The following is a 19,221-nucleotide window of genomic DNA, read 5'->3' as shown; positions in this document are numbered from 1 at the left end:
TACCCAACAAAGAAGAGCGGCACCTGAAAACACAGTGAAATATAATAAAGAGGAAAGCAGCCAGGAGTTCCAAACAGAAGGGATGGACACAGGCGCACCGTGGAGGGTCACACCATGGAGCCCTGCACAGCACTGAGCAGCAGCCGTCTGCAGACGCACAGCCTGCGGGTGAGTCACAGGCCTGTTCGGAAGCGCATTTATGTGTATCTATTGAATTATTATAAATGTCTGCAAATACGTAAGCGAGTCCTCTGAGGAGTCTCTTGTAGAACAACAAATACCCTCTCTGTTTTTTTAACGCTGATGCGGATTTTCATACGCTGTTGGCCCTTGAACAGTGCAGGGGGCAGGGGCGCCAATCCCCAGTCAGAAATGACAGGTAACGACTCCCCCAAAACTTGCCAATAGCGAACAGTTGGTTGACATAATGTTTTGTAGACGTATTCTAGACTGTATACACACAATAAAGTTAGCTAGAGAAAAAAATTAAAACCATCAGGAAAATACAGTATTTATTGAAAAAAGAAATCCATGTGTAAGTGGACCCGCACTGTCCAAACCCATGTTCAGGGGTCAACTGTATGTAGTTGGCGAGGAATGCTGACAAGTGGGAGGGTTTGTGTCTTACGAGGAATCTAGGTTGGAAATAGGCAAACCTTGATTTTTTGGAGAACTACGGAGAAGAACTGGTGCTCCTTAAGGTGTTTGTGAAAAGCAGATAATGGAATCGGAGAAATGCCCAGCCATCGCACTTGCCCACACCAAGAATCTAAGAGGCTCTTCTTTGTTCTTAGCCTGGAATGCAGGGGCAAAGGGCATACCCAGTGGAAACTTCCAGACTAGTTGCGACGACACAGAGCCGTGACGGACATGCTAAAGGAGGGGACTGTGATCTCAGAAACAGTGAGAAAGCCTGGCTTTCCTTGTCCGGCAGACTTCCTGTTGGGCACTGCCATGTGCTTTGTTTTTTTAAACATTTTTTTGTTTTAATTTTCACATGATTACCTTTACTCAGTTTTCATTTTTGTATCTATTTTTAAAATATTTTATACTTTTAAATGTTTTTATTGATTTCAGAGAGGAAGGGAGAGAGATAGAAACATCAATGATGAGAATCATGGATCGGCTGCCTCCTGCACGCCCCCCACTGGGGATCGAGCTCACAACCCAGGCATGTGCCCTGACCGGGAATCGAACTGTGTGACTCCCTGGTTCATGGGTTGGTGCTAAACCACTGAGCCACAGAGCGGGGCATTTCCATGTTTTGCTATATGTGAGTCCTGGTTTCTTTCTTGCAAAGACTCTAGTGTTGAGTGAAAGGTGAAATCAGTTTGGGGATGGAAGGTGCCCTGTAGGTGAGTCCTTGGCCGGCGGTGTCCCTCTCCCTGGACGTGAGATCATAAGCTATCCTTGCCTTTCTGTGACTCCGAACTGGCAGTGACTGTTACCCCTGTTGGCAAGCTTCTCTCTGATCCTTTGCGTTTACTTTGCCCTGGGGTATTTCCGAGCAGTTGAACTTGCCAAGAGCGCCACCTGGTGTTCAGGAAACAGGAGGGTAAATAAATCTTGTAGGTTTATCGCCAGCAGGTTTCTGCATCACAGTACACAGGTTGTAAACTTAGTTCCAGAGTCACTTAAGAAAGTCTTTTACTTTCTATTTCATGTGATGATGAAGTATGTGGTCATACAACTTATAATATTCTAGTGGAATGTCAGAAAAAATAAAGGCAAGCCAGAGCTGATCTCCACATCGCACCCTTTTCTGTTCATTTCCACTCCCGGAGCAATCTGACCCGTAATAATGATTGTACGTTAGAGTTTCTCCTCATGTGGTGGCTCTGCTGCTAGTCAGCCACCACAACCGATTGCTAGGAAGGAAGGCAGCGATTGCCTCTCAGTAAAGATGATCAAACCACAGCGTTTAGCTTTGTCCTCCCGCAGCCCGATGAGACGCGATGCTGGGTGGGCCTTGGGCTCACAGCTGGGCACCACGTTTGCCAAGATCCAGCGGCTGTTTCACGTTGACTTTCTAATTTACTTAAAAACCCTATCAGCTTCGGGGAAATAGTAGTCTCAGAGCTTTGGAACCGTCAGAAGTTTTTGTCATAAAGACAAAACACTAACTTTAGAGTTAGTTTTGCTAGATAGCATATAACCTTGACTTCAGAAATCCCAAATGAAGTGTACTCCCCATCTACCTAAATGAGGGAGGCAGCATTTAGAGGTGGTCCCAGAATCACCAGCTCCGTATTAGGGTATGAGGTTTGCTTTAAAGGGGAAGAACCTAATCAATAGAACAGAAAACTATTTCTTTGATAGAGTAAACGACTCAGACTTGGGAGTAACAGAATTCTTAAAAAGTATTTAGCAGGTTAAAGTGAAGACTTAGTGACAAATTTAATTTCAGTATTCTCTATAGCTAACCATATTTCTTCCATCATTGCTTGAAACCGACCAACTCTTGATTTTACACCTAAATACTTCTCCATGCCATCCTCCATCCCACTGCCTTCTTCCTCCCATCTGTGTTGCCTGCAGAGAATCCATCAAACACTTCTCAGATGCTGGCTGGCTTACAAGCTGGCGTCCCAGGTGCGCCACCCCACCTGAACCAACAGGTGTGTTTTCAGGGACCACACGGACAACGTCAGATAGGGTCGCTGCCCTCAAAATTCTCGCTATGTCCCTCACATTCACTCTATTCCTGTGGACAGCGTAGTTCTCCCGGTAGAATGGGCTGCTCTATTTCCTGGCATTTTCTGTGTTTCTTCTCTTTTCAACTCTTTCCATCCTCTTACCAGGCCAACTTGGCTCGCCCTAGAGCAACTCGGATGTCATCTCCAAGGAACGTCCCCTGAAGCAGGGCCCTGGGCTGTCCCCCCATGTCCTTAAGGCCCACAGCACCTGGTAGGGACCTTGGCAGCACTTACCATATGGAAATTCCCCTGCCGTTGTCTCCTCCCCCAGCAGGCTGTACAGCTACGGGAAGACTTGGACTATCTTATTTACTTCGTAGCCTCAGAACCTTGTACAGTTTTGGCTCAAAATGTGTAACTACATATATTCAACATAATACACACATTTAAAATAATTTGTATTTATTAAATACTATTTTTCAACTTCACACTTAAGAAATATCAAAACTTGTGAACTGTCAACCAGATAGGCTAAAATGACAAGGATTGATAATAGTGTTAATAACTGGACACTGAAACCCTCGTACATTGCTGGTAGGAGCATCAACGGGCAAAATTTACTAGAGCTAACCATAAATAACCTGGGAGCCCGCAAGCCAATTCTGGGTACATGCCCGAGAAAATGACGATGTTCTTAGCAGCATTATTCGTAATCACCAGCTCGGACTGAAAGTAATTCAAACGTCCATTAATTTAGAATGGATGTACACATGTTGGCATATTCACATACGTACTACAGAGCAATTTAAAAAAAAAGAATGAACTTGTGCTACACATATCAACAAAGTCTTACTTTATGAAGTTCAGAAACAAGCTAAACCAACCTGTGGTGAGAGAAGAAAACTCACGTGTAGGGAGCGGGGTGTCAGCTGGGTAGAGGCGCCACCAGGGCCCCAGCTTCACCCCGAGGATCTCTGCGCCTCATGTACACACAAGTCATGTTGCACCCAAGTTCCGAAGAAAGAAAACTTGGGAACGCACGTCTTAGGGATATGCCAATATGCTGGAGGAATAGCCAGGAGACAGAAGTAAACTGATAAAAGGAGGTTCCTTCACTAAAATATTCCTATTATTAGAATGGTTTCAACTTTGGCTTATAGCGTCATACTACTACTTTCAGACAATGGCTCACTGTCGCATAAACTAGGCAACTAACTCTGCTATGTTATATATATTAATTAATTAGCACCAAGTTTTAGCCACTCATTTTGCTAAATTTTGAAAAAACTAAACTCTGGCCTAGAAAATTATAGTGGCTATTTGACTAGTAATACTCCAAAAGATATCTACTTTCACCTAAAATCAGTTACCACCAAAGTCAAACAAATAAAATTCAAGTATATAAAATGCATTTCCTGTTAAGATTTGGGAGGAAAAAATCTAAAAAGTTTTTTAAATAACCTTGAGTACCCTAACGCAGCTAACTTTGTATTCTAGATTGTGTTTTGGTCAATATGCTTGACACTATACACATGAACAGTACTAGGAATGAGTTTTAATATTAATAAATACTCAATTTAACCAAATATTTAATTCCTCACTAAATATTTTGAGGGAAGTACACAAAAAGATTAAAATATTTAAAACCCTTAAGAGCAAGAAAGAAGAGTATCTCAAAACTATGTATGTAAACACGCAGAGCTGGGCTGCAGTGTACGTAAGGCACGAGTGAATATAAATATAGCACCTTGGACAAATATTTCACATTACAGTGTCGTAGGTATATGGAAAATAGAACATCTGTTGGGGACTACAGCTAGACTATAACCTACACGTCTCAGCATTTCCCAGAACTTCCTGAGTGACTGACACGAATGGTGAGGTCACACTGCTGGTGTGTGAGACCCATTCTTTTTTTTAAAGATTTCTTCTTCTTTTGACTTTGCTGCTCTCGCCTTCAAGGCACACATCTAAGTGCTCTGAAGGCACACATCTAAGTGCTCGTTAATCTGAGCCTCCAGCACCTCACTCTGACACACAGGACAAGCCACTGTTTTGCTCTGGCTGGTGGAGCTGGTGGAGCTGGTGGAGCTGCCGGAACTCTGCGTGGCAGCCGCAGGGCGTGAGCTGCACTGGGGATCGCCGCCACCGCTTCGCGTTTTCTCTTTCTTGATGAAAAAATTGTCAAAAACCGTCTTGTCTTCCTGCCGGCGCCGTTTCCTGGGGGGTTGGGGTTGGGGTTGGGGTTCGGCTTCGGCCCGGGACGCAGTCGCGGCCGTGGCCTCCGCCGCTTTGAGCGAGTTCCTGAGGGCGGCCTTGGAGGAGGAAGTCCTTCTCTGAGAAGCGGAGGAGGCAGCGCCCTTCCCCGTGTCGCCCGCCGCTGCGCCCTTCGTGGGGGACCCGCTCACGCTCCTGAACGCCTTCTGGTTGGCCACGGACGCTCGGGGAAAGTAGTTGCTCACCACGTTCTGGCGACCGGTGTTCAGCACAGAGGCCGTTTTTTCCCTGGAACCGTTGTGTTCAGATTTCGCCTCCGTTTTCGCACTCCGTCTCCCAGCACCTGCTGAGTGGTCTTGACCTGAAGGGTGCTGGGCTTTATCAGCAGGTGAAGCGGTGACCCTCCCGGGGGACGGCAGGTTGTTTGTTTCTCCCAGGACATGGCCTCTCCCGCTGAACGGCACAACTCCGTTCGCTTTATCTGCAACACAGGCAAGCGAGACTTGTCCTTCACCCAAATTAATACAGTAACAAGTGCTACAGTATTTCACTCTAACTTAGATCCATATAATTACCTATGAATGAAAGAAAGACAATCTTCAGCAGCTCGGACTCAGAGAACACAAAGGATAAAAAACATGCTCTCGTTTTATCAGGCAGAGACCCGCAGCGACATAACGTTACCCTGAACGTTGCTTAGCATCGGAAAGCTTCGTTCCAGGAGGGGAAAGCCCACCAAGGCCACAGCCTTCTCCTCACAACCACCACCAGGTGTGCTCGCCCCTCAGTTCCTCTACAGCTCCTCACCGCGCGTTTCGGATTGGGGAGTGCAGCTCACATGCCCGGTCCCCCATCAAACCAACAACCTCCCAGGGAGGAAGCATGAACTCTAGTAACCTGTTCCCTCTTCAAAAGGCACGGACTGGACTTGTCAGGAAAGGGAGAAACCTGACGACGAAGTCCTTGCAGGCGCATGTCACATCCTGTCCCCTCTCCTCCCAATGGAAGGACACACATCAGTAGGAGAGTCGGCTGGACAGAATCCAGCCGATAGGAAGGGGTGTAGGAACGGCTCACGTTCCGGGCATTGTTGTTGGAATTCGTGTTTTTGTTTTGACAATCTTTTTGCCTTCTGTTTCCTAATGACTCACTGAGTCACAGGGAAGGGGGACCCTCAAATACTTATCCCTGGAAACGATTTCGACTTTTACTTCCATCTACACGTGTGTTTTTCTACCATCATTCATGGGCTATAAGAGTTTTATAAGCCCACACTGGAAAACTTCGAGAAACAATCCTTAAGATTCTCTTAATATTGTGTGCCAGCTTTCTAAAAGATGGTACTGTCTTTACACCGCAGCTTCCATGGTGGAAAGCTGGCATGTAACAGAGTTACCTTTATTCTCCGCTGCTGCGAGCTTGGTCTTCCCTTTGCCTTTTTTGGAGTAGTTCTCCGGTTCCTTGATTTTGATGTAAGTGCCCCCACAGGTGCTCTGGTGCTCCGCCCACCAGTAGTCGTGCGCGGAGGGAGCCCTGTTGGTCGCACGCTTCACGTAGCCGTAGTAGGGTTTCTGGAACTGACACGGCCCATCGCAGCGCCACCAATGGCGCCGGTACTCGTCCACTTCGTCGTGGAAGGTGTGGTATATCTGGTTGGAAAGAGAGGGTTTAGCACCGAGTAGGCAGCTTAACAATTTTAAGAAAATACAAAAGAGGTGTTTTTGTTTTTGTTTTTAAGCTTTCCAGTTTCCTAGAACTTTCTGAAGTTTTATTTTGGGAAAGACAGCAATTACATTTAGCTCTGTTCAAAGTTCACTTTAATGGGGAAGAGCAGCAGTTAAATGTGGATTAGAAGACAAAAAGAAAGCCTTTTAGAAAAATGCAAGCCTCCATACATGCTAAAGTTTTAGAAAACGAATTTAATGATAAAAACTTAGGATAAAAAACAAGAGTCTGTATCCCGTAACAAATAAGAACTGTTTCCCTACAAGTTTAGCACCAAAGGGCTGAGGGCTCCTTTCCATGCTGAGCTCCCTAAACCCAAGCACCTCGCCCATGCAGCCTCCGTGGAATCCTGCTCCCCGCACCTGCGCGGCTCTCCGCTCGGGTCTCTCAAAGAAGCCGTGGGTTCATTTGATCTGCTGGAGGGGGAAACACTGTCCAGAATTCTAAGGTTTTCATCTCTGCGTCCTCGGTGGCTAATGTACGTGTGGCCCATGAAGGGCCCGGTATTGGCTGCCTGACTGCGGAGCTTCATTCAATGGGTCCAGGTTCTCTGTAAACGCGCTTTTCACTCCTTAACCAGGATCACCGTTTCACCCTGAGATGAGATCCTATTTAGAGCCTAAGCAGGGGCAGATGCAGACTTGGGACCGAAGGAAGGCTAGCCCCCCCGCCTTGGTGGCAATGAGGGTGGCAGGGCACCATTTAAAGACGGATTCTCCTAAATGATTATGAGTCCCTTCTCTTCTGTCTCCTCAGGGGAACATGACTATCTGTCCAAGATAAGGAGCATCTGTATATGAGATTTTTTACTTTTTTTATAAGATACACTTTTTAATAAATTCCTCATGTGGGAAAGAATGCTAAGCTTTCTGTAACTCTACAGATCGTTTTACACTCCCCATCTCTCCATCATAAGCAAGAAAAACCCTATTGCTCGGCCAGCATGCAGACAAGGCGCACTGTATTAGGTGCAGAAGAGACTGGGGGACAGAGGTTCGGGGCAGAGGCATGTATGTCAGACCTGCCTTCCCTCCTGTTGAGAGCCCTGCTAATTGGCCACAAAATCTGGGAATTGGATCTGTTTTGCTTCCAACTCCTGTAACTCCTACAGCCGGGGAATGTGACTCTTTAACAATGTGGTCACTGAAAGAAAACGGTTCCGCACTGTGAAACTGGAGGCCTGTGGAGTTTGTTATAACAGGATGTAACCTGAAAAAGCAAGGGTGTCCACTCGATCAAACCTCTGCGACCTAACAACACTCAGGCCTCCAAGATAAAAGAATATATCCTCTTCCTGCTGAGCTGAAAGTGCAAATTCTAATGAGACCAGAAGCCTTTATACTGGCAGCTCCACGATGCTTTTGCTAATCTGGGCTTTCTGTGATTGTTCTTTAACGCAAGCCACTTTCTTGATGGTGAAGTAACTCTATCCGCTAATTAATGAGCGCTCTAGAAAGTCAGCACTGACAGCTAGAAAAAATACATCAAGGGGAGCACTTGTTGGTTTTCATCACACTGGCCTCTACTGCCTATTAAAGGAAGGCGATACCCCCAAAACCAAAGAATTTATGCAAGAATGTCCTATTTGGTTCACTTCCGTTCAATGTCTGTTAAGTCCTTCCAGAGGCACTCGCTCCATTAAGCGTCATATACAGAGGTCTAGAAAGAGGGAGAGCGTCCTGTGTTGAGAAAATAAAATCCTGCAGAAGATTCAATATCTGTTGAGAGTTAAAGGACAGAGAAGTCAGAGCCCACTGGGCAGATGGACATGCTGACAGCAAACAAAAGCAGAGTTTGGGGGGTTTGAGGAGGGGGTGGAGGTGGAAAGTTCAGTTAGCAACACAAGGCCTATCTAAGCAGGGGAATGTGGAGGTTAAGAAAAAAAAAGGAACAGAGAGGTTATCCGGTAAGACCAATTGATAACAATAAAAACAACCAATTAATTAATACCCAGACAGTGCTAAAAGGTTCTGCGTGTATGTTCTCCTTCCATCCTCATAAGGATCCAAGTTACTGTGCTCATCCCCTTTCCATGTGAGTAAGATGAGGCGGAGAAGAGTTAAGGGCCCACACCTGAACCCACAGTCTGACCCTCATGCTCTTCGGGCCCAGGCTCTGCCACCTCCTACAATGTGACGTCGCAATAGAAATCGAAGTCGACCTGGGGAAGGGAAGGACGTGAAGCGGTGCAGAATACGGGGTGGACTGAGGAGGAGACTACACGAAGGAAGGCGCGGGAGACCGCCGCCAACAGCCCAGAAGAGGGACTGCAGGGACCGGCCGAAAGGCGCCTCCAGGAAGGTCGGCTCCGCTGCCTCTCCCGAGTCAGCGTCTCCAGGCCTCTCGCTTCTGGGCAAAATCCTCCAAGAGAGCATTCGTTTCCACCCAGTTCTGTATCTGGCACTAAATCTCAGCAGCTCCTGGATGAATGACCACTGAGAATCAGCAGGAATGTGTGTGGCTGCACATACCGTAATGTTGGCGCCAGTCAGGTGATTGATGCGATGCATGTGCTTACAGAACTCGGGGCCATGCCCTTCCCGGTCTTTGTCGTTGTTAGTGACAAATAAGTAGGCGTGGATCATCTCATGTAAGAGGGTCTGCAACAGAAAACAATCACATTAGTTTATGGTGCTTTTGAAATAAAAATGCATTTTCTTACTCTACCTGGGGCCTTAACCTTCTTTGGCTCACAGGCTCCTCTCAGATGCTGATAAAAGTCATGAGGCATCTTTCTAGAAAAACATACAAGCACACCTGCACAGAATGTCTGAAGCTCTATAGGTCCTGCGTTAGCAACTCCCTGTTCCTGAAAAGCCTTTTTATCTCTTCATCAAAATCCAGAAGATCAATGAAATCACTACATAAAAAATTAAAAATTTCTGTATGGGGGGTAGGGGAGACACCGTAAGTTAAGTGAACTCAAAAATATATATGCAACTCACTCACTGGCTATTCATTCCTAAAATATAACTAGTCAACAGGAAAATGACCAATAACCCAACTTTAAAATGTGCCAAGGTCACAGTTCACAGAAAAAGGCATAAGTAACCCATATGAGAAAGAAGCACACTGATTTGTTGTGCTTTCATTGATGATTCTTGTATGTCCCCTAACCGGGGTTCAAACCCAAAACCTTGGTGTATGGGGACGACGCTCTAACCAGCTAACGTAAGAGTCTTTAATGTGTCTCTTTTAATCGAGTTTGTTATTCCACGTCTGTAACTAGAGTGTGTTTAGTCTTTGTGTCATATAATGACTGATATTGTGTTTATGCCTACCTTTCTCTTTCTCTGGCCTGTTTCTTTATTCCTGTTTTTTTATTAATTAATTATTTCTGTTATACCATTTTTACATTAGCAGCTGTTTACTTTTTTTTTAAAATGGTGATAAAAAGTCAGTAACATAAAATTTACCATCTTCGCTATTTTTAAATGTTTAGTTCAGCGTTAAGTATCATCTTTGTTGTGACACTCGCTACCTTTTATTATCCTTAAAAACAGCATCCCTCGCATTTCCCAGCAGGTTTTACCGTTATCTGCCCTCCACCCCCCATGCTCTTTGGGGCTTCATCAAGTCCCCCGCTGAGCATCCTGGGGGTTCCGGCCTCCACCAGACTCCGGGACAGGCCACCGAGGGGCTCCTGCCGCCCACTCTGCCCGCAGGAGTCGTCACCCCGGCAGGAAGGGCACCCGCTCACCGGTGGGCGCTGCCAGATCCGCTCCGCGTCCCGGGAGGGCGGCACCCCGGGCGGTTGAACAGAAGAGAATCAAAATTTGTGTCTTGATAGGAAGAGATGGAGCCTAAGTTTTTCTCCGTTTTCTAAATATGCAACTTAAAGCAGTTATTTAACTCTCTGAACCTTAATTTCCTCATTTACGAAAACGAGGCTAACTCGCACTGAAACTCGTCAGTTACTGGTATAAACACCAAATTCGATAGCACACCCGGAAGCCTGTAACCGAGGCCCTGGAAAATCAGGTGGTCATCGGTACGACTTGCTCCACAATTACGGTCTGCAGCGGGGAACAACTGATACATGTGTTTTTTACATTCACGGTTCGCAGCCGCCTAAACCGGTGAGACCGTCCCGTTCGGGAGCCGGGCCCCAGGTTCATGCGGAGAGTAAATACCTCCACGAGGTCCTTCCTGGGTCGCAGCTTCAGGAGCGGCTCGCTGAGGCGGATGGAGCACATGCCGCCCCTCCCTTCGTACGAGCAGATCCCCGCGCACCTGGAAGAACCACCGCGAAAGCGTCACCGACACGCACCAGGCACCCGTGACCAGCCGAGCCCCGCACACCCGGGGCCGCTCCCGCCGGAGAGCTCGGGCCGGGGCGGACGGCTTCCCGGGAGGTGGGCCCTCGGGCCGCCGAGAGGAGCGCCCCGCCCCGCCCCGCGGCCCCGCTCCCTCCTCTCCGGCCGCCCCACCCCTCCCCGCAGCCCGGCCTCCATCCACAATCTCCAAAGGCATCGCGGGCTCCGTGGAGCTGTGTGCACGCTCCATGCCAGGCGGGTGCCCCCGCCTCGGGGGCTGGTCACCGACCCCGACCGCGCCCGGGGCGGGACTCCCGGCTCCGCGCGCAGGGAAGGGGGCCTTTGCCAGGCGCCACGGGGCCCAACGGTCACTCCGCACCCTCCCGCCGCGCTCACGGCCGACTGGGGGTCCCGGCGGCGCGGGGAGAAGAGGAGCACACGGCCCGGGCCCTCGGGCACCCCCATAGACCAGCCAGAAACGGGTTCGTTTCTTCTCACGGGAGGTGCCATGCCGACCAGCAGCCTCTGCTCTCGGGGTGACCGGAGCGGGCGGGCACGCAGCTTTCTGGACGCTGTTTGGGCGGAGGAGGGAGGGGAGGGAGGGATACGCCAGAGGGGCCGCCGCCGGGCCCTCGGTTAACGGCCCCGAGTCCGTTGCGGGGAGCGGGGGGAGGGGTGGGGTGGGGGAGGGGCGGGGACAACCGCCCGCCCGCCGGCCCTGCCCGGCCCACCCGGCGGCGCGGGGCTCACAGGGTCATCCTCTTGCTCCACTTGACCTCCACGGCCTCCAGCTGGCCCCAGAAGAACTGGTCGTTGAACTGCACGAACAGGGCCTGCAGGTCCGGCGTGGGGTCCACCAGCTCCCACGACGCGTCCACCAGTGACAGGGGCGCCTGGGCCCGCTCGCGCTCCGACATCAGGTTCCACTCGTCCTGGAGCCGGATTGCCAGCACCAGGTCCTCGTCCATCGCTGCCGGGGTCCCTCCCGGGCGGTCTCCGCGGGCGTCGGGCTCGCTCGCGGGCGCGGCCGCCGCTGCGGGCGGGTCCCAGGCTCCCGGGGCAGGTGAGCTCGCTCCTCGGATCAACCGGCTGTTGGGCTGCTCTCGGCTCCGCCTGCAGGTCTCGCGAGAACTCGGGGCAAGCCGGCTCGAGGACGAGGAGAACTTGAGTTTGCCCCCCACCCCTCCCAAGGCCGAAGCCAAGTTCTGGGGCTTAAGAAAAAGAACTCGGCATGACACCTCCGAGGGGGCTCAAAACGGGTCCCCAGAATTCGGGGCCCAGGAGTTTCAGGAAACTGCTACCGCTGTCACGATTCACCTACAACGTCAAACTAAACGTCACGCTGCCGCAAGCGCACTGCCTACTTCCAGCTCGGTCTCGCCCCCCACTCACTTCCGCGATAGCTCCTCCGGCGCAGGCGCTGTAGGGCACCGTCGTTGCTGCGCAGGCGCGCTGTGTGCGGGCGGTCCCCTCGCGCAGGCGCACCGTCTGACGCCCAGCCCAAGGCGCAGGCGCACTCGCCTGTCTTCCATTCCGCTTCCTCCGCCCTGGAGCTCCGCTGGGCTCGGGTGGGCCCCCTGCCGCGGAGGCACCGGCAGCGGCGGCGGCGAGAGTGACAGTGACCGCGCGAGGCCCGGGCGGAAAGGGCGATGGCGATGGCGGACAGCGGGGCGAGCCGCCTGCGGCGGCAGCTGGAATCGGGCAGCTTCGATGCGCGGCTGTACGTGAAGCAGCTCTCGCAGCAGTCGGACGGGGACCGGGACCTCCAGGAGCACCGGCAGCGCATCCAGGCGCTGGCGGAGGAGACGGCGCAGAACCTGAAGCGCAACGTCTACCAGAACTACCGGCAGTTCATCGAGACAGCGCGCGAGATCTCCTACCTGGAAAGCGAGATGTACCAGCTCAGCCACCTGCTGACGGAGCAGAAGAGCAGCCTGGAGACCATCCCTCTGACCCTGCTGCCGGCCGCCGCCGCCGCCGCCGGGGCCGCCGCGGCCTCGGGAGGGGAGGAGGGGGGCGGGGGCGCGGGGGCCCGAGACCACCGGCGGGGCCCGGCTGGCCTTTTCCCCGGCCCCGGGGGTGCCCCCCGCGACGGCGCGGGCCCGGGCGAGGAGGGGAAGCAGCGCACCCTCACCACGCTGCTGGAGAAGGTGGAAGGCTGCCGGCACCTGCTGGAGACGCCCGGGCAGTACCTGGTGTACAACGGCGACCTGGTGGAGTACGAGGCGGACCACATGGCCCAGCTGCAGCGGGTGCACGGCTTCCTGATGAACGACTGCCTGCTGGTGGCCACCTGGCTGCCCCAGCGGCGGGGCATGTACCGCTACAACGCCCTCTACCCCCTGGACGGGCTGGCCGTGGTCAACGTCAAGGACAACCCGCCCATGAAGGACATGTTCAAGCTGCTCATGTTCCCCGAGAGCCGCATCTTCCAGGCGGAAAACGCCAAGATCAAGCGCGAGTGGCTGGAGGTGCTGGAGGCCACCAAGAGGGCGCTGGCCGAGAAGCGGCGGCGTGAGCAGGAGGAGGCCGCCGCCCCGCGCGGGCTGCCCCCGGCGGCCGCCAAGGCCGCCAACCCGTTCGAGGAAGAGGAGGAGGAGGAGGAGGACCAGCCGGCCGCCCCCGAGGTGGAGGAAGAGCGGGTGGACCTCTCCATGGAGTGGGTCCAGGAGCTGCCCGAGGACCTGGACGTCTGCATCGCCCAGAGGGACTTTGAAGGGGCCGTGGACCTGCTGGATAAGTTGAACCGTTACCTGGAGGGTAAGCCCAGCCCACCCCCCGTGAAGGACCTCCGGGCCAAGGTGGAGGAGCGCGTCCGGCAGCTGACCGAGGTGCTGGTGTTCGAACTGTCCCCGGGCCGGTCCCTGCGAGGCGGCCCCAAGGCCACTCGCCGGGCGGTGTCCCAGCTCATCCGGCTGGGCCAGGGCACCAAGGCCTGCGAGCTGTTCCTGCGGAACCGGGCGGCCGCGGTGCACACGGCCATCCGCCAGCTGCGCATCGAAGGGGCCACGCTGCTCTACATCCACAAGCTGTGCCACGTCTTCTTCACCAGCCTGCTGGAGACGGCCCGCGAGTTCGAGACAGACTTCGCCGGCACGGACAGCGGCTGCTACTCGGCCTTCGTGGTCTGGGCGCGGTCGGCCATGGGCATGTTCGTGGACGCCTTCAGCAAGCAGGTGTTCGACAGCAAGGAGAGCCTGTCCACGGCCGCCGAGTGCGTACAGGTGGCCAAGGAGCACTGCCGGCAGCTGGGGGACATCGGGCTGGACCTCACCTTCGTGGTCCACGCCCTGCTGGTCAAGGACATCCAGGGCGCCTTGCACAGCTACAAGGACATCATCATCGAGGCCACCAAGCACCGCAACTCGGAGGAGCTGTGGAGGAGGATGAACCTGATGACGCCGGAGGCCCTGGGCAAGCTCAAGGAGGAGATGAAGGGCTGCGGCGTGCGGGACTTTGAGCAGTACACGGGCGACGACTGCTGGGTGAGCCTGAGCTACACCGTCGTCGCCTTCACCAAGCAGACCATGGGCTTCCTGGAGGAGGCCCTGAAGCTCTACTTCCCCGAGCTGCACATGGTGCTTCTGGAGAGCCTGGTGGAGGTCATCCTCGTGGCCGTCCAGCACGTGGACTACAGTCTTCGCTGCGAGCAGGACCCGGAGAGGAAGGCCTTTATCCGGCAGAACGCGTCCTTCCTGTACGAAACCGTCCTCCCTGTGGTGGAGAAGAGGTTCGAGGAGGGCGTGGGGAAGCCGGCCAAGCAGCTGCAGGACCTGAGGAACGCGTCCAGGCTGATCCGCGTGAACCCCGAGAGCACCACCTCCGTGGTCTGACGCCGGGACCTGTTTCTGTGGACACGTGTCTATTGCTCCTGTAGTATTTATATTTATGTTAAACGGCATTAGCATTTCCCCTGTAGCCTCCAACACAGCTGAACCGTAAAAGACGCCCTCTCAGCTAGAAACCCAAAAGGAGAAAGAGGAAAATGTCCAATTAAGCCCACATAACAAAAACATTGCAATTAATAAAGTATATAATATGCTTTTCCTTTTAAATTATGCTAACTCTCTAATGAATATATTGTCACACTGTTATCATTTCAGCTCATCCTTTGAGTCAAAACATACCTTCTCATAGTATATATGATGCAGCAACAGGGAAGTAATATCTGTAAGTATTTTATGGAAAGTTTTCCAGTTCACCAAAATGTTAGGTTTCTAAAAGGGTACAGTGCCACATAAACAACCTGCTTCGTATACTTCCACACATAAAAATGTGATTGAACAATTTGGGGGAAAGAAAGGAGTTGAGAAAATTGGTTTTAGGGTAAATTTTGTCCCAAAGAATTCTTCCATGAAAATAGCTAGTTTGTGCAAATATTCTGATCCTTACATAAGAGGAAGCTTTCATAAACCAGTTCAGCAGACATTTCCAATGTGATTCAAATGGCTAATTATTTTCAGCTGCTAATTAGTAGCTTTATAATTGGTTTGGGAGCATTTACTTGAAAATCTTAAGGGCTATGATAAATTATTTTTTCAACATATTCCTGAACGGTGTGAATGCCCAGCTGGAGCGTTTGTCTTTATCATTTAAAAAAGTAACAAGAATCAGGACACATTGAGGAACTGGCAGTACCAGTGAGCTTTAGCTGCCCCTCCCGCCTCCTAGAGTGGCTCAGACTTCATGCAAATGGGAGAAAAGTTTTCACTGAAATACTTGTTCAGATTTCAGGGTCTAGTGGATGGGAAATTAGAAAAAAATCATATGCAAACCCCATAGTGTTCTCAAGTATAACTGTTTTTTTTATTATTATTATTGTTTAAAGTGTTACATGTCTTTTTCCCCGATTGATAACTGCTTTTTAAAAAAACATGTTTTTATTGATTTTATAGAGAAAGGAAGGGAGAGGGATAAATAAAAAAACATCACGAGAGAGATACATCGATCATCTGCCTCCTGCACACCCCCTACTAGGGATCGAGCCTGCAACCCGGGCATGTGCCCTGACGGGGAATCGAACCGTGACCTCCTGGTCCATGAGTCAACATTCAACCACTGACCACACCAGGTAGGCTCCAGTATAACTGCTTTGGGTAGAGAACTGTTTTTGCTCTTTTTTTTTTTTTTTTTTTTTGGAACACAGTGGAGAACAGAAAGATGAGACGAAATGTACCCAAAAGGAAGGAAGAAAAGAAAAGAAATGTTTGGTGACTCCTAAAATGCTGCAGGCTGCGTTTTTTGTTGTAGTTTTATCTTTTGTTTTACTTGCTTTGTTTTTTAAAGTGAACAGAATGCTTACTTCAGGTTCTTTCCTAAAACAAAAATAACTGAAGAAATTTTAATTTCCCCAGGTTTCTAATCTGTCGCTTCTGTTCTATGTCGATTGTATAAAACGCCTCAGACTTCAGCTGAGACCCGTTTTCCCTAGTTTGTGGTTGTGATTCTTGCCCCATCGGTGCCATTTCTAATGCCAATTACTTCTAAAGGTCATTTCTCTTATCTAAATAAAAATAGTGGTATGAAGACTGTGGAAATGATGTAAAACCACAAATAGGTCCCAGAACCCTGGCTTAGAGCTGTAAAGTTTCTTGAGTTAATTTGACTCATGCCAGAGGACCCTTTTGTTTTTAGCAGGCCTATAGAAAAGGTTGCAAGTAATCAAAGTTACAGATTTTTTTTTTAACTTTGTAATTCTTTTTTTTTTACGTAACTAGGATTTCCTAGATAATAACCACACTGGATATTTCAGCTGAACACAAAGAGTTATAATTTGTCTTTTAAGATCACTGGAAACTTGAATTTGATTAAAAAAAATTTGTAATCATTCTGTGCCACTTACAGCTTCTAAAATGATATTGTTTGCGACACATCCTGTGTGGCTATTTGACGCTGGGTACATAAAATGACCCTCCTGAAGTCAAAACTGAAATGTGCGCGCTCCGATATCTAGATGGTTGCTTCTTCGTGGAACGGTCTGCTCTTTAGAGCTGGGAGTCGGAATTTTCTTCTGTTGACATGAACGTGCTCCTTCATCAAAGCTGCAGCTGAAGGACGCGTGCTTCTGGCCATCAGTTCGTGGGGGAGGTGGGGGGAGGACCACCGAGGTGAAGAGCGTATGTACCTTTGTGCCGGGAGAGCCGTTACATGGCCGCTCTTCAAAGGGGGGCAAGCTCTTCTCTCCAATTCTTGTCTCATTGGGCTCCGAGTTCTAAAACTGGAACGCACTCAGAGTGTCCGAATGTAGCACGTGCTGCAGTCTACCACTGACGGGTTGGTGGCCTCCTTTGCTGGCCTCACAGGTAATACTGTCACTTGTGCTTGGAATCACAGACTGGATTGACCTCATTCCTGTTGAAAAAAGACACCCTGTGGAATTAAGTCTTTTTTTTTTTTTTATTAAAGCCTCATGTCACGTAAGTGCAGAAAACTCGCTTATTTTTGTTTAAAATACTACCTAGAGTGACGATCCGCATTTGTATTTTGCAACCTGCTTACCTGGGAGTGGGCGTTGGGACTTGACATGCAGTATGAAGTCGCCTATGTACATTTTGCCTGTTGGTATGCTGTGATGAGGAAGTCTGAAATGTTTATCAAAATAAAGCTGACAGTTTTTCTTACACTGGATAAAACTGGTTGCTATTACCATGTTCTGCTATGTCTCTTCTTTCGTCACGATTTATGTTCTTGTTATTGAAATAGAGTTTTAGAAAATATTTTTTAAATATGTTTTTTTGATTTCAGAGAGAGGAAGGGAGAGGGAGAGATAGAAACATTGATGAGAGAGGATCGAGCCTGCCCTGACTAGGACCTCTTGGTGCATAGGACTACGCTCAATCTACTGAATTGTGGGAGATTTTTATTTTTTATTTTTTAAGGAAATAAAAATTGGCCCTGGCCAGTTTGGCTCAGTGGATACAGCATCAGACTGCGGACTGAAGGGTCCCAGGTTCAGGGGCATATGCCTGGGTTGTGGGCTCGATCCGCAGTAGGGGGTGTGCAGGAGGCAGGCAGTCAGTGATTCTCTCATCGATGTTTCTGTCTCCCTCTGTGAAATTTAAAAAAATAAAATAAAATTGGACTTTATAGTCTTGTCAGCCTGCGATTCTTTCACAGAAAGCATTTGTGAAATGAAAACAGAAAGCAATTGACTTTATCATGTCACCGAGCCCGTGCAGCCCACCTTGCTTGTCGCTGGAGGGCCATCCCCGAGGTCGCCCAGGCCTCTGAGCACCAGGTGCGCCACTATTTGTACAGCTCTTGGCAGAGCGCTGGGCACACAGGAAGTGCTCAAGTGGCCCTCAGACAGAACAAGCATGGGGGCCCTGGGGACTGAGCGAGGCTGCAGACGCCGGGGTGAGGTCCCCACCCCCGCCCCCGCGTGGAGCTCTTCAGTTCAGAGGCTGGTGCATCTGACTCAGTCCCGGGGTTAAAGTAAGCTGCCATCATCCTCCCTCCCTCCCTCCCTCCCTCTTTCCCTCACCTGAGGATATTTTCCCATTGACTTTTAGAGAGAGTGGAAGGAAGGTGGGAAGAGAGAGAGAAACATTCATGTGAGAGACACGGATGATTGCCTCCCACCGGCACTCCAACAGGGACCGGGGATCAAGCCTGTGACCGAGGTGCCTGCCCTTGACAGGGAATCGAACCAGAGACCCTTCAGTCCACGGGCCAACGCCTCACCCTCTGAGCCAACCCAGCTGGGCGCTGCCACTTGTCAGCACAACACGCCGTCCACTTTACTCACATTCTGCACTCACTGCGGCGGGCGATCCGTGAAGCCAGGGATAGTGAGTCAGCGGAGATGCCACCCGTTTCCCCTGCTTCCCAGCGTGACGCTCTGCTCTCTGCTCACCATCGGCTGAGGTGCCCGCAGGGAGCTCTCTGCCCCCCCCAAGCCCGGCGAGCCTCTGCAGGTGCCCGGGTGTGTGAGGGCAGACAGGCCGGCGTGACCTCTGTGCCAGTGTTGGCTTGCGTAACGTGTCTGCTCTACGGAAGGCTTCCTGTGGGCCCGTGCACTTGAACCTCACCCCCCTAATGAAACAGACGCTCGCCATCCTCACTCAACAGATGGCCAGCTGCGGCCTTGGCCAACAGGAACCTGCCTGAGGAGGCACAGCTCCCAAGTGGCAGACTCGGCCTGGTGTTCTCAACCGGAGCCACACTCCGCTGCTCCCATGGTTCTGGCCTGTCAGTGATGAGGGGGCGGGAGGGGCAAAGCCAGACGCAGCCCAGCAGCTCTGCACCCGGGCACAGCTCTTATCCCTACAGCCTTTCCGACACCCAGAAGCAGGGGACAGCAGTCAGAACGGTGGCCCTGTCTGGACCCGTCCCCAGGTTCCTCCCAGCCCCTTGGAGTCCTAGCGGGAGAAAGGTCAAGGGCTCAG

The 19,221-nt window shown here is 51.0% G+C and overlaps 2 protein-coding genes across 3 annotated transcripts; one reads left to right on the top strand and one right to left on the bottom strand.

Annotated features, from left to right (window-relative positions):
* Positions 1-1,630: 1,630 nt before the first annotated feature.
* On the bottom strand, positions 1,631-12,138 carry SPRTN (SprT-like N-terminal domain). Its single transcript, XM_059677476.1, is given in 6 exon segments — positions 1,631-4,608; positions 4,611-5,334; positions 6,250-6,502; positions 9,050-9,178; positions 10,712-10,811; positions 11,585-12,138. Coding segments are annotated over 6 exon segments (1,479 nt in total). The 5' UTR covers positions 11,803-12,138; the 3' UTR covers positions 1,631-4,553.
* Positions 12,139-12,333: 195 nt separating this feature from the next.
* On the top strand, positions 12,334-17,479 carry EXOC8 (exocyst complex component 8). 2 transcript variants are annotated; one of them, XM_059677466.1, is made up of 2 exons: positions 12,334-15,905; positions 16,679-17,479. In XM_059677466.1, the coding sequence occupies exon 1, from the start codon at positions 12,484-12,486 to the stop codon at positions 14,665-14,667; it is 2,184 nt and encodes a 727-aa protein (XP_059533449.1). In that variant the 5' UTR covers positions 12,334-12,483; the 3' UTR covers positions 14,668-15,905; positions 16,679-17,479. The 2 variants fall into 2 exon arrangements, with proteins under 2 accessions (XP_059533449.1, XP_059533448.1); XM_059677465.1 differs by having other exon boundaries at positions 16,552-17,479.
* Positions 17,480-19,221: the final 1,742 nt, after the last annotated feature.

The sequence above is a fragment of the Myotis daubentonii genome, chromosome 20 (assembly GCF_963259705.1).
Source record: "Myotis daubentonii chromosome 20, mMyoDau2.1, whole genome shotgun sequence".
NCBI lineage: Eukaryota > Metazoa > Chordata > Mammalia > Chiroptera > Vespertilionidae > Myotis > Myotis daubentonii.
Note: the sequence above shows the minus strand (reverse complement) of the source record. Positions and strands in the feature narration are given on the sequence as shown.